The sequence below is a fragment of the Cyprinus carpio genome, unplaced genomic scaffold, assembly GCF_018340385.1.
Source record: "Cyprinus carpio isolate SPL01 unplaced genomic scaffold, ASM1834038v1 S000006643, whole genome shotgun sequence".
In the NCBI taxonomy this organism is placed as follows: domain Eukaryota; kingdom Metazoa; phylum Chordata; class Actinopteri; order Cypriniformes; family Cyprinidae; genus Cyprinus; species Cyprinus carpio.
Window position 1 is genome coordinate 467,894 of NW_024879270.1, and position 13,719 is coordinate 481,612.

At 35.3% G+C, this 13,719-nt stretch overlaps 1 protein-coding gene across 1 annotated transcript in view; it reads right to left on the bottom strand.

The window, feature by feature from the left end:
• Window positions 1-2,183: 2,183 nt before the first annotated feature.
• Window positions 2,184-13,719, bottom strand: part of bpifcl (BPI fold containing family C, like) — a 34,536-nt gene continuing 23,000 nt past the window's right edge. Inside the window, exons 7-17 of the mRNA XM_042755116.1 lie at window positions 13,177-13,240; window positions 12,980-13,040; window positions 12,563-12,654; window positions 12,194-12,370; window positions 11,547-11,606; window positions 9,298-9,465; window positions 8,927-8,994; window positions 5,245-5,287; window positions 5,059-5,122; window positions 2,402-2,478; window positions 2,184-2,280 (exon numbers count right to left, since the gene is read on the bottom strand). Coding sequence (XP_042611050.1) covers window positions 2,221-2,280; window positions 2,402-2,478; window positions 5,059-5,122; window positions 5,245-5,287; window positions 8,927-8,994; window positions 9,298-9,465; window positions 11,547-11,606; window positions 12,194-12,370; window positions 12,563-12,654; window positions 12,980-13,040; window positions 13,177-13,240 — 934 coding nt within the window. The 3' untranslated portion in view covers window positions 2,184-2,220. The remainder of the gene's footprint in view (window positions 2,281-2,401; window positions 2,479-5,058; window positions 5,123-5,244; window positions 5,288-8,926; window positions 8,995-9,297; window positions 9,466-11,546; window positions 11,607-12,193; window positions 12,371-12,562; window positions 12,655-12,979; window positions 13,041-13,176; window positions 13,241-13,719) is intronic.

Genomic DNA, 13,719 nt, shown 5'->3' on the forward strand with positions numbered 1-13,719 from the left:
ACCGAGAGGGACATCCTCTTCTCTCTTGACACTAATGTGATCATTGACAAAGTTGCAGAGAAAAGTGAACTGTTTAATGAGCTTCTTCTGTAGGCCCTTGAAGTGATGCTGAAAAATAGTTTTCTCTTGAAATATAGTTACTGCAGAAATTTTGTACCCTAAGCATTAATATATTTCCTCATAAACCTTCCGTTGCAAACTCTAAAACGTAATTTTAGAGCTAATAACAGAGGCTTGTGCCATTGCAGGCTAATGCAGTTATTAATGCTGTCTTACGCACTTAGAGAGAGAGAGAGAATGGGAGAAAGAAAGCGTTATTTCCCTAGCCTACATAAAAAAGGTGGAAGGGTATTTTACCATATTGTTTGTTATATTTATTTGCTCAGTGTCTTCTGTTTTTTTTACGCTGTTGTATATAACCCATAGCATAACAAAACTATTATATATCATTCCATTGTGTTTGGGTCCCCCCCCCGGACGAGCGAGCATATTTAGCATTTTGATTTTACGATTCCTGGATGAATCACTTACCTGTGATCAAAGATGGTGAGAGAGCTGATGTTGGGAAGCCAAATTCGTACTAACTTATTATTGATGCAGTCAAAATTTCCAACTGCTTTGCAACCAGAAGCTTTAACTTAGCTTTGGCTCCCAGAAACTAAGGAAAGTGCTAGAGATGTTACAACAGAAAAAAAAGCAAGCTGAAATGTGTTCACTCTCTCTCTCTCTCTCTCTCTCTCTCTCTCTCACACACACACACACACACACACACACACACACACACACCGCTTGACATACATCTACAGGGCAAGTTCTGCAATCTGTTTGTGTACAGTATGTACAATTAATTTTTGATATATTTGTATTTTTGAAATGCATAAATCTATTTCATTTGGATGAATTTGTCTGTCTTTTATTAGATTTAACAGTTATCATTTCTATTTGTGCTGGTCAATTATGAACAATAGGTAAAATTGAACTGCCAGCAAAAATTTGAGAGAATTGGGTGCTGCAAATATTTGAGTGGCCCCTCCCCTTTGAATAGCCCCTACTCTTTGTTTGGCCCCTCCCCTAACATATGTAATATCACTCCGAACTTTTGCTATATATATATATACACACACAGTGCAATCGCAGCTGCAAGTGATGTAACTGTGACGTCTACTCCAAATTGATTAGTTTTAGGAACTCCTGATGACTCCGTATGGAATCTCCCTGATCTGTGGAATGTGTTGCTCTGCAGATTTGGTGGACCTCATTTGCAAAGCCCTTACAGTGGTGTAGAGGACAATGGCTGTTTGCATCTGCATAATTGTGTCTGGTGTTATTGGTTATTGTAGAGTTTAAGGGCTTAAATGTTACAGTGTGAATCTGCTAGCAAACTGAATAAAATACTATTAAATTCAGTGTAATAGTAGTGTTGTTCAGGTAGAGTGTGTAATACTCAGTCTCAAGTTGGACATTATAACCTGCTCATTTAGATCTTTACCGAGATCTCCAGGTACATTCATCTATATCCATCCTATGTGTACCAGCCTTGGCTGTACCCAAAAGCCTTCAAGATCTTGTATGATACAGAAATAACATGGATACTGTAAAGTTTCTCAGAGAAAGGAGTAGATGTGGATCTAGTTGCAGCTTTAATAAGCATTGAAGAAGATACAAGATAAATAAAAGGTAAAAAGAAGATTGAACAGAAAGAATCAGAGGCTGTGTCCGAAATAACACCCTATACCCTTTAAATAGTGCATTTTCATTACTACTGGAGCTGCCAGTTTGCTAGGTTTTAAATAAATTATTAAACAGCAAGCATAAGCTACACATAAGTGACAGCCCATCCGGCACACTCAGTGTCTGAATTTACTTACTCGTTTTCATTTGCTCCTTCAACCAGACTGTATTAGTTGACTAATGTAGGGAACAGTGAATGAGGCCACATACACAGCCAGAGTGTGTATGTATATAGAGACCAAAACTAAAAGCAGGCGTGCATAATCAGTAAATGTGGGAACTATTGACAATCAAAAACCAAGGCAATAAGGAACCAGGAACTAAACACAGGGGAGGATATAAAAACAAAAGTCACAACATGACAGATAATAGACTGCTTTTGATTATATGTATATAGCTGAAAGACATCACACAACCAAACCTACCAACCCATACAACCAAATCATTAAACCACACACCAGTTAAGTGATTATTTGGAGAGGTTTGGACCTAAGTTTTCATTGAGACTGCCCAAGAATCTTCAACATCAGTAAAAATGACCACAAAGCCCTGAAAGAGAGTTACAGAGTGAAAACAAATTTAGACTGTGCCACTGAGTTGCTTTCTAACAACTTTCAATAACAAACACAATTCAAACTCTTAATAGTAATAGTAACTTAATAGTACTTACATTTTTTATGAGCAATTTAGAATTAATCAAACTAAAGTTATGCAGTGTGGGTAGGAGGAAGCCAGTCTTCAGGTAATCTACAATACAAAGTAGAATAATAATGATGATAAACAAAACCATTCCAAGCGGGTCCTCGCATTATCAGTGCTTGGGCCCTAATAACAATAATTCCCAGACTTTCTAAAACTAAGTTTGCAAAGTGTACAGTCATGGCCAAATGTTTTGGCAGTGACATAAATTTTGTGTTTTGCAAAGTTTGCTGCTTCAGTATTTGTAGATTGTTTTTCCATGTTTCTATGAAAAACAAAAAAAAAAATATAAGCATTAAAGTCTTAAATTCAAATAAATAAATAAATAAATAAATGAAAAATCACCACAAAACCACCAAACTGCTCATGGATCACTGGAAGAAGTCACTCTTGCAGGATGTTTTAATACCATTCTTTATTCATGGCAGTGTTTTTGGGCAGAATTATAAGAGACTCACTCCCTTGGTTGAAAAGCAACCCCACACATGGATGGTCTCAGGATGCTTCACTGTTGGCACAACACAGGACTCATGGTAGCGCTCACCTTTTCTTCTCTGAACAATCAATTTTCCAGATGTCCCAAACAGTTGGAAGGGAGCTTCATCAGAGAAAATAAATTTGTACTGGTCTTCTGCTGTACAATCATTGTACATCCTGCAGAATTTCAGTCTGTCCTTGACGTTTTTCTTGGAGAGAAGTGGCTTCTTTGTTGCCACTCTCCTTGAAGTTATTGATGATCTGGTAAATGGTCTCTAAACACTTTGTAGCAATTTCCTTGAATGTGAGGCCATTTTTATGCAAAGCAATGATGGCTGCACGTGTTTCGTTGGAGGTCTGTCTTGTTAGGAACCATTGCTAACAAGAACACAATGATTGGAAGCTCTTATTCCCTCCTTTTATAGCAGTCAGTCTGCTCTTACAGTCTAATTAGTATGATAGTGATTAACCTGACTAGTACTCATTCACATTGTGCTGCTGATATGATTAGTCAATTAATGTTTGCTGTTCATTTTGTATCAGGATCAAAAAAACAGTAAAATTAGATTTTTTTGACCAATTAAGCTTTTAGCAATTATTTAAAATGCATCTGATCACTCTACACAATAATCTAGAAACAATTGAATGAACATCACAACAGCATAAACAGCAAACTTTGCAAAACAAAAAAACTTTTAGCCATGACTGTATAGTTTTCAAAAAAAATTTTTTGCTTGGTTGCAAGTAAATTTACACACTTATGAATACTTTAAATAATGAAACAGTTTATAATAAATGCAATATCATTTGAAATTTTTACCATTTAGTTTTGGAAGTACAAAACTGTTTACTTTAGTCACTAACATTTGCTCGAGCATGGCAGTCTGTAGATTGAAACATAACACAAAGAAAACAAAACGTCTTATTATGTTGATCTATCAAAATTAATATATGACACAAATCATCAGTATCTGGAAATGGATTATTATATTTTCTCAGATCTTACCTTGAAATCACCAATCTCAGATGATCCAACAGTCAGTGTTAAACTTGATTCAGCATTCAGGGCAAAAGAAGATGCAGAGTTTTACAAAACTAATATTTACATTATAAGTTGCTGCAAAATCCATCAACCTGTTGCTATATAAGATAGTACTATTAATTTCATAAAATCTTCATAATATAATACAGTTGTGCTCATAAATTTACATACACCTTGCAGAATATGCAAAATGTTAATAATTTTAACAAAATAAGAGGGATCGTGAAAATTGCATGTAATTTTTTATTGAGTACTGTCTTGAATAATCCATTTCACATAATGATGTTTAGAGCGACTGGGTTGGAACAAACCACAGGACTCATTATTAGCGCTCACCTTTTCTTCTCTGAACAATTTCAATTTTCTAGATGTCCCAAACAGTTGGAAGGGAGCTTCATCAGAGAAAATAAATTTGTACTGGTCTTCTGCTGTACAATCATTGTACATCCTGCAGAATTTCAGTCTGTCCTTGACGTTTTTCTTGGAGAGAAGTGGCTTCTTTGCTGCCACTCTCCTTGAAGTTATTGATGATCTGGTAAATGGTCTCTAAACACTTTGTAGCAATTTCCTTGAATGTGAGGCCATTTTTATGCAAAGCAATGATGGCTGCACGTGTTTCGTTGGAGGTCTGTCTTGTTAGGAACCATTGCTTACAAGAACACAATGATTGGAAGCGATTATTCCCTCCTTTCATAGCAATCAGTCTGCTCTTACAGTCTAATTAGTATGATAGTGATTAAGCTGACTAGTACTCATTCACACTTTCACACCTTCTGCTGATATGATTAGTGAATTAATGTTAGCTGGTCATTTTGTGTCAGGATCAAAAAACAGTAAAATTTGATTTTTTTTGTGAATTTTTTTGACCAATTAAGCTTTTAGCAATTATTTAAAATGCATCTGATCACTCTACACAATAATCTAGAAACAATTGAATGAACATCACAACAGCATAAACAGCAAACTTTGCAAAACAAAAAAAACTTTTAGCCATGACTGTATAGTTTTCAAATTTTTCTTTGCTTGGTTGCAAGGAAATTTACACACTTATGAATACTTTAAATAATGAAACAGTTTATAATAAATGCAATATCATTTGAAATTTTTACCATTTAGTTTTGGAAGTACAAATCTGTTTACTGCAATCACTAACATTTGCTCGAGCATGGCAGTCTGTACATTGAAACATAACACAAAGAAAACAAAACGTCTTATTATGTTGATCCACCAAAATTAATATATGACACGAATCATCAGTATCTGGAAATGGATTATTATATTTTCTCAGATCTTACCTTGAAATCACCAATCTCAGATGATCCAACAGTCAGTGTTAAACTTGATTCAGCATTCAGGGCAAAAGAAGACGCAGAGTTTTACAAAACTAATATTTACATTATATGTTGCTGCATAATCTATCAACCTGTTGCTATATAAGATAGTACTATTAATGTCATAAAATGTTCATAATATAATACAGTTGTGCTCATAAGTTTACATACCCCTTGCAGAAGTTCATAATACATTGTTAAAAAATTTTAACAAAATAAGAGGGATCGTGAAAATTGCATGTAATTTTTTATTGAGTACTGTCTTGAATAATCCATTTCACATAATGGATGTTTATATATATACTCCACAAAACAAAAATAGTTTTACTAAATTTGTAAAAATGACCCCATTCAAAAGTTTACATACCCTTAAATCTTAATACAGTGTGTCATTTCCTGGATGATCCACGACCGTTGTTTTTTTTTTTTTTTTTTTTTTTTTTTTTTGTGATGGTTGTTCTTGAGTTCTTGTTCTTGAGTTAAAACTGAGTACTGTTCTTCTAAAAAAAAATCATCCAGCTCCTGCACATTCGTTGTTTTCCAGCATCTTCTGCATTTCTGAATGATTTTGAGAACTATCTTTTCAAACGGAGGACAATTGAGGGACTCATACATTTTGAATAAGATGATCAGGGTAAATTGTCCTTATTTTGTCTTCTGGGAAACATGTATGTATTTATGTAGCTTCTGAAGTGCAGTACTAAATAATAATAAAAAAAAAGTTATTTAATCAAACTAAGAAAAATTTACACATCATCATCCTGTTCAAAAGTTTACATCCCGGCTCTTAATGTATTGTGTTGCCTTCTTGAGTATCAGTAAATGTTTTGACCTTTTGTAATTGTTATGTATGAGTCCCTCAATTATCCTCAGTGACTGTATGATTTTGAGATCCATCTTTTCAAACTGTTGGAAAGGGTTCAGATATGCAAAAGATTCTGGAAAACTGAAGAATCTGCAGGAGCTCGAGGATTTTTCTGAAAAATAGCAGGCAGTTGAACTGCTCAGGACCAACAAGGGACCCATGAACAACCATCACAAAACATAAAAACATCCAGATCATCCAACATCATTTTCAGATCATCCAGAAAATGACACACAGTATTAATAGGGTATGTAAACTTTTGATTAGGTTCATTTTTATAAATTTAGTTATTATTTTGTCTTGTGGAATATATAAAAACATTTGTTAAATAAAAATAACTGCACATTTTAGAGTGGCCTTTTATTGTGGCCAGCCTAAGGCCCACCTGTGCAATAATCATGCTGTCTAATCAGTATCTTGATATGCCAAACCTGTAAGATGGAACAATAATCTAAAAAAACCGCCTTTAAAAAATAATCAATTATTATTATAACATAAAATATTATTTATAATATTTCTGTACACTAATTCTAATATACAGTTAGGTCCATAAATATTTGGACAGTGACCCATCTGGAACCCATGGCTATTACCAACCATGTAATGCTTAACCATACCATTTACTGCTTGCTTAACTAAAGTTGTTATGTACCATCTGTGCTGTCATTCAGTTTTGCAGCATTTTGCAGAATCTAAGCTTATAATATACAGTCCATACTATGTACCATCTGTGCTGTCATTCAGTTTTCCATCATTCAGTTCAGCAAATCTAACCTTATAACATATCACTGTACATACTTATCTATCAATAATTTAATTATTCCATATCACATAACATACTGTACATAATGCTTTATGATCTGACTTATTAATTCCTAAAAGAACGATCATAGACAAGTTTTTGATTAATAATCTTGCACTCGATGCAAGAATGAATTACAACACAAAAAACGCTGCAACACAATATCAAAAACCCTCATAAATATATCTATCATCCACAGCAAGTGGTCTATTATGAATTTGTTGTAAGGATACAGTGACTTAGCTTTGTGGATATGAGAACATATTCAAGTGTAATAAGCATGTACGCTTAAATACCCTTTTGGTATCACTTTAGTCTAGGGACCAATTCTCACTATTAACTAGTCATTTATTTGCATGCATATTAATGCCTTATTCTTCATGACCATATTTTAGATCCCATAATCCAACCCCATCCCTAAACTTAACAACTACCTTACAATTAATAAGTAGCAAATTAAGAGTTTATTGAAGTAAAAGTAATAGTTAATAGTGAAACTAATGTGTGACCCAAGTCCCTATACTCGCTCTGCAGCAGCAGCAGCAATATTCAACAACAGCATTGAAGCAGATCTGTTCTGACTAAAAACATTATCACATCGCCATGCCGAATTCTCAAAGAGTTGTCATGGCAGAACTGCAGTGAAAAAAAGAACATCAGTGATTTTTCCACATCAGTGTTCTGAGTTTCTAGATAAAAAAGAATGATAAAACATCCCACAGGCAGCTTTGAGGCTCTCTGATCACTATATGGTTCAACTTTTACTGACCTTCAGGTAGAAACTGAAATCAGTTAAACCTGTAATCACGACTGTAAAAAAGATGGACTAATGAAGCATTGTGGAATTTACAAGCCTGCTTACACTGCATTGATTGGACTGTTTTGAAGCTGCTGCCAATGATCTGGACACTCTCACAGACACTGTAACATCATATATCAGTTTATATATAGTATCATATATCCGTCAGGCCAAAGATAATGCCTACAGGAATAGGGAAAGAGTCTTGTATAAACAGGCCAAAACACACACTGACAAAGGAGAGTGGCTAAGAGAAACTACTCCGAAAACCTGAGAAACCAGTTTTCTGGCAGTGACTCTGCATCAGTATGGAAAGGACTGATAAGCCACTTTTCCACCGAAATTACCTGGAACAATTTGTCCGAGGAATTTTTTCCCCCCAGACCTGTTGTTGTCTGCGTTTTCTATCTTTATATCAAACAGTATTGCCTCTTTTCATTTTCATTTTAACATATTAATAAATTAACAGAATAAAGACCAAAGATTACCTGTTATATTTACCCAAAATAAATTATATTTTATGTACTACAGAGACATCAGAGGCAGCGGCAAATGTCAGAGGGACTAGCCGAGTTGAGGTTTCTCTCATCAGGAAACTACATTCTTGCCTGAAATACTTTTAAAACTACATTTCATGACACAATTTTCAAAATATTACTGTTATTATGTGACTATATGGTGGTTGAATTGGGGTTGAAATACAATGCTGCTTGAACTCAACCAATCAGCATGTTCAGTGCCCAAGTCCAGCCCCCGAAAGTTCTGGACCTTTGAAAAAGTTATACTCACGAGCAGGGACTTTCTGAGGTGCAAATTTTTTGACACTTCTGTGTCAAACAGAAAGTGAATTTGAGCTGTGGTCAGTCACAGGAAGTGAGACATTGTTTTGTGTTGTTCCTTTAGATTGTTTAAAAAAACATATTTTGAAGCATATAGCCTAATGTTGCTGCTGTTTTTGCTTTTTTTGTCAAACTGTTATAACTTACCCTAGCATGTGTTACAACCCACCACAGTAGTGGGGTAGATTGTAACAAAGGCACACCATGTATTTGACATCACCTGGGGTGGCCAATCAGATTTCTGTGGGGGCCGGTGCCACACCTGGCCACAATGTAGACCCACCCCTAAATAGACCCCATTTGACTGCAAATTTAATTTAACAAATATCAATATAACTCACTTTTTCATTTTAAAAACTCCAGTAAGGTGTTTGTTGTCAATCAAAGCACTTCCACTGAAGCTGCTGTCCTGCAGGGGGAGTGTGAGAGGAACACTTAAGTTATTCAGTTTTAAGCTGAATTGCTGATACCCTTTACATAAATCACATATTGGTCAATTCAGTGAATACATGGTCTTATAACACTGTTTGCAGCTTCTACTTTACAGCTTGCTGCAGGTGTTGCCAATTAGCGTTTGTACAGTTTTGTACAAATATTAGCAGCTGCAGTTCTAACTGTTACTACTTACTGTGAGAGTATGAGAGTTCCTCTTACCTTTTTGTTTGTTTGTTTTTGTTTTACATAATTTTGTGTATCCAAAGACAAAACTCACCACATCAAGTCTGAAAAGAGGAACCAGCGTGCCATCAGGTTTAACAACTGAGAACTTTGCTGCACCAGGTAGTTGAAAGTCTATCACCCCTGAACTGAAGGAGAATAGTGGCGTCTTACTGGCATATAAAAGCACTTGCATCTCCATGTTGGGATATAATGTGCGCAGCTGAACAAACAATTTGGAAAGAAATCAAATTATTCATCTGGATAACATATTGTAGAAACTATAGAACATGTAACAGCCAGAGACAGACACACAAGTCCTAATTGGTGTTTCATCAGCATATGCAACCATGTGGCTGTATTATATGTAGTTAGTTATGAAATATTTGTATAATAATTATATATTGCACTGAATGAAATTATAAATGCAACACTTTTGTTTTTGCCCCCATTTTTCATGAACTCAAAGATCTAAGACTTTTTCTATGTACACAAAAGGCCTATTTCTCTCAAATATTGTTCACAAATCTGTCTAAATCTGTGTTGCCGAGATAATCCATCCACCTCACAGGTGTGGCATATCAAGATGCTGATTAGACAGCATGATTATTGCACAGGTGTGCCTTAGGCTGTCCATAATAAAAGGCCACTCTAAAATGTGCAGTTTTACTGTATTGGGGGGTCCGAAAACCAGTCAGTATCTGGTGTGACTAGGGCTGGGCGATATATCGCATGCGATTGTCATGCGCATTTCGTGAGTAAAGCCGGTTCCCTGATTACCGCTAAATCGCCATCACCTGCTTTCAAATGGAGTGGCATTTAATAGACAGAGCCGTAGATCACTGACAAGCTACGCAATATCGCATTCATTATCGAAGGCGATTCATCTGTGATAATGAACGCGATATTGCGTAGCTGGTCAGTGATCTACGGCTCTGTCTATTAAATGCCGCTCCATTTAAAAGCAGGTGATGGCGATTTAGCGGTAATCAGGGAACCGGCTTTACTGACAAAATGCGCGTGACAATCGCATGCGATATATCGCCCAGCCCTAGGTGTGACCACCATTTGCCTCACGCAGTGCAACATCTCCTTCGCATAGAGTTGATCAGGTTGTTGATTGTGGCCTGTGGAATGTTGGTCCGCTCCTCTTCAATGGCTGTATGAAGTTGCTTGATATTGGCAAGAACTGGAACATGCTGTCGTATATGCCGATCCAGAGCATCCCAAACATGCTCAATGGATGACATGTCCGGTGAGTATGCAGGCCATGCAAGAACTGGGATGTTTTCAGCTTCCAGGAATTGTGTACAGATCTGTGCATCATCATGCTGCAACATGAGGTGATGGTCATGGATAAATGGCAAAACAATCGGCCTCAGGATCTTGTCACGGTATCTCTGTGCATTCAAAATGCCTTCAGTAAAATGCACCTGTGTTCGTTGTCCATAACATACGCCTGCCCATACCATAACCCCACCGTCACCATGGGTCACTCGATCCACAATGTTGACATCAGCAAACCGCTCACCCACACAACGCCATACATGCTGTATGCCATCTGCCCTGTACAGTGAAAACCGGGATTCATCCATGAAGAGAACCCTCTCCAAAGTGCCAGACGCCATTGAATGTGAGCATTTGCCCACTCAAGTTGGTTACGACGACGAACTGCAGTCAGGTCGAGACACTGATGAGGATGACGAGCATGCAGATGAGCTTCCTTAAGATGGTTTCTGACAGTTTGTGCAGAAAGTGGCAAGCCTAAAGCACACCTGTGCAATAATCATGCTGTCTAATCAGCATCTTGATATGCCACACCTGTGAGGTGGATGGATTATCTCGGCAAAGGAGAAGTGCTCCCTAGCACAGATTTAGACAGATTTGTGAACAATATTTGAGAGAAATAGGCTTTTTGTGTACATAGAAAAAGTCTTAGATCTTTGAGGTCAGCTCATGAAAAATGGGGGCAAAAACAAAAGTGTTGCATTTATAATTTTTTTTCAGTGTAATTAATATAACTTCTGATAAAAAAGAAATTAGTGTTACTAACAGTTATTTAAATAGTATACTATATAGTAAAAAAAGATTGAAGCTTGAAATATAGATCTTTTTAATCATGTATTGTTTGTCAAGTTAATTACATTGTTTTACTTTATAACATTATAGCAGTTTATAACAGTAACTTTGAACTAATGTATTTAAAACAAACAAAGAATGCTTCAGGACGCTGGCGTCCTTGTGCAAGTTAACAGGATCCATTTTTACTTCCAAAATCATAACCTGTACGCACAGCATACTGACCTGTGGAATGAAAACACCGAACTGGCTGGTGTTCAGATGGAACGGAAAACTCTTCGGTATCTATGATTGACAAATAAAAAAAAAAAAAGATGGCTGAATGAGTGACTTGATTAGTAAATATATTTATCTCAGTGTATTTTTAATGAATACCCTTAATTTCTATAATGTTCAGTTTCATATAAGGCGGCATGCTCCCTTGTAGGTCCATCAAGAGTTTAAGGTACACAACTCTTCCAACACAGATGCTGTCTTGTTTTATTTTTCGTTTGATAGGAGTATTTATTTATTTATTGGTAACCCTTTAGTATAGGCACCAATTCTCACTATGAACTAGTTGCTTATTATAGCTATCATTAACACATTGGCTGTTTATTAGTACTTATAAAGCACATATTCTGCATGACCATATTCTAAAACCCAAATCCTACCTAATAATCAAACCTAGCAACTACCTTACTAACTATTAATAAGCAGCAAATTAGGAGTTTATTGACGCAAAAGTCATAGTTAATTGTTTGTTAATAGTGACAATTCAACCTTAAAATAAAGTGTGATCTATTTATTTATTTACGTATGTATGAATGTATGCATGCATTTAATTATTAATTTATTGACTAAATGAGAAGGACTTATTTATATTTCCTCACCATGTTGTCTGTAATGTTGATTTGGAGAACCTCAGAGCTTAGGTATGCATAAGCTGCTGAATTTACAAAGAACTCTGATGCAGCCAGTGAAAGCATGTAGTTTTCTGCATACTTAATGTCAAATGCGCTTGCAGAGAAAGGTGGTTCAGATGGAAAACTTTTGCTATAAAACTCACCCTGTCACAGAAACACCAACTGAAAATTAGTAAAAATTCCAAAGTTAATAAAGTCTATAAGACATTATATAAATCAAGAAATCTACTCACATACTAAATATATTCAGAAAAAGAAACCAAATAATAGTTGTAACTGCATGAATTTTGATAAAACAATTGTCATTATTACAAATACTCAATTAAAAATCCTTACCTTAATATCTAATTCAATACTTCGATCTGTCACAGCCGGGGAGGATGTGAAAAGGATGCTTAGATATATATACTGATCCACGGGTATGCTGACTAGAAAAAAAAATCATTTGAGCATGATTACTGTGGCCATATAATGAAGTGGAATGTAAAGGGTGCTGTAACAAGTGTTTCAAGGATTTTAAATTTACAATCGTAGTAATGTCATTTAGTAGCAAAATAAGTCACAGTAAGGTGAATCTCAAAATCAAAGAAAATTGTTTCCATATTTTTGTTTTATAACAATTAAGCACATTTCCCCTAAAGTTCATGAAAATAATTCCACAATGCAAAAAAAAAGTGTATATACATTGTCCTAAAAATTGTTTTCTTTTGTGCAGAATAATTTGGTGATCTGGAAATGTTTTTGAGCCAGTACCAGGCATTTTCTGTAGATTCATCTCCAATTTACTGATTGCTTGTTGAATTGCTGGACAAATCTAAAAAAAAAAAAAAAAAAAAAAAAAAAAAAAAAAAAAAAAAACAGACAGCATGAGACACAATGGGAAATATTTCACGCAGCAGGTAGAGGTCTTGATTTGGTTGATCTGTTTTAGAAATAAAAAAATCACTTACCCTCACATGTATCATCTCTGAGATCTTTCCTTGGAAAGTACTTACAAATGGCTCGAAAAAAAAGCTGCAGCAAAACAGAAACATAAAGGATGGTTCTTAATACTTGAGGCTAACCCTTTGATGCATACGATCACACAGGCATGATCACTCTAGGCTGGTCCCTGAGCGTCTGATCACAACAATTTGAATAGAATATTCAGTGGGTCACATGATCATCTGCAAAATTCAGATTTGCTTTCGTACTTTGACTGGTGCTGAGCAAGAGACAGATTCAACCACACAAACAAAAAAAAAAAAAAAAAAAAAAAAAAAAAAAAAAATATATATATATATATATATATAAAAAAATATATACAGGTCCTTCTCAAAAAATTAGCATATTGTGAAAAAGTTCATTATTTTCCATAATGTAATGATAAAAAATTAAAACTTTCCTATATTTTAGATTCATTGCACACCAAACTGAAATATTTCAGGTCTTTTATTGTTTTAATTACTGATGATTTTGGCATACAGCTCATGAAAACCCAAAATTCCTATCTC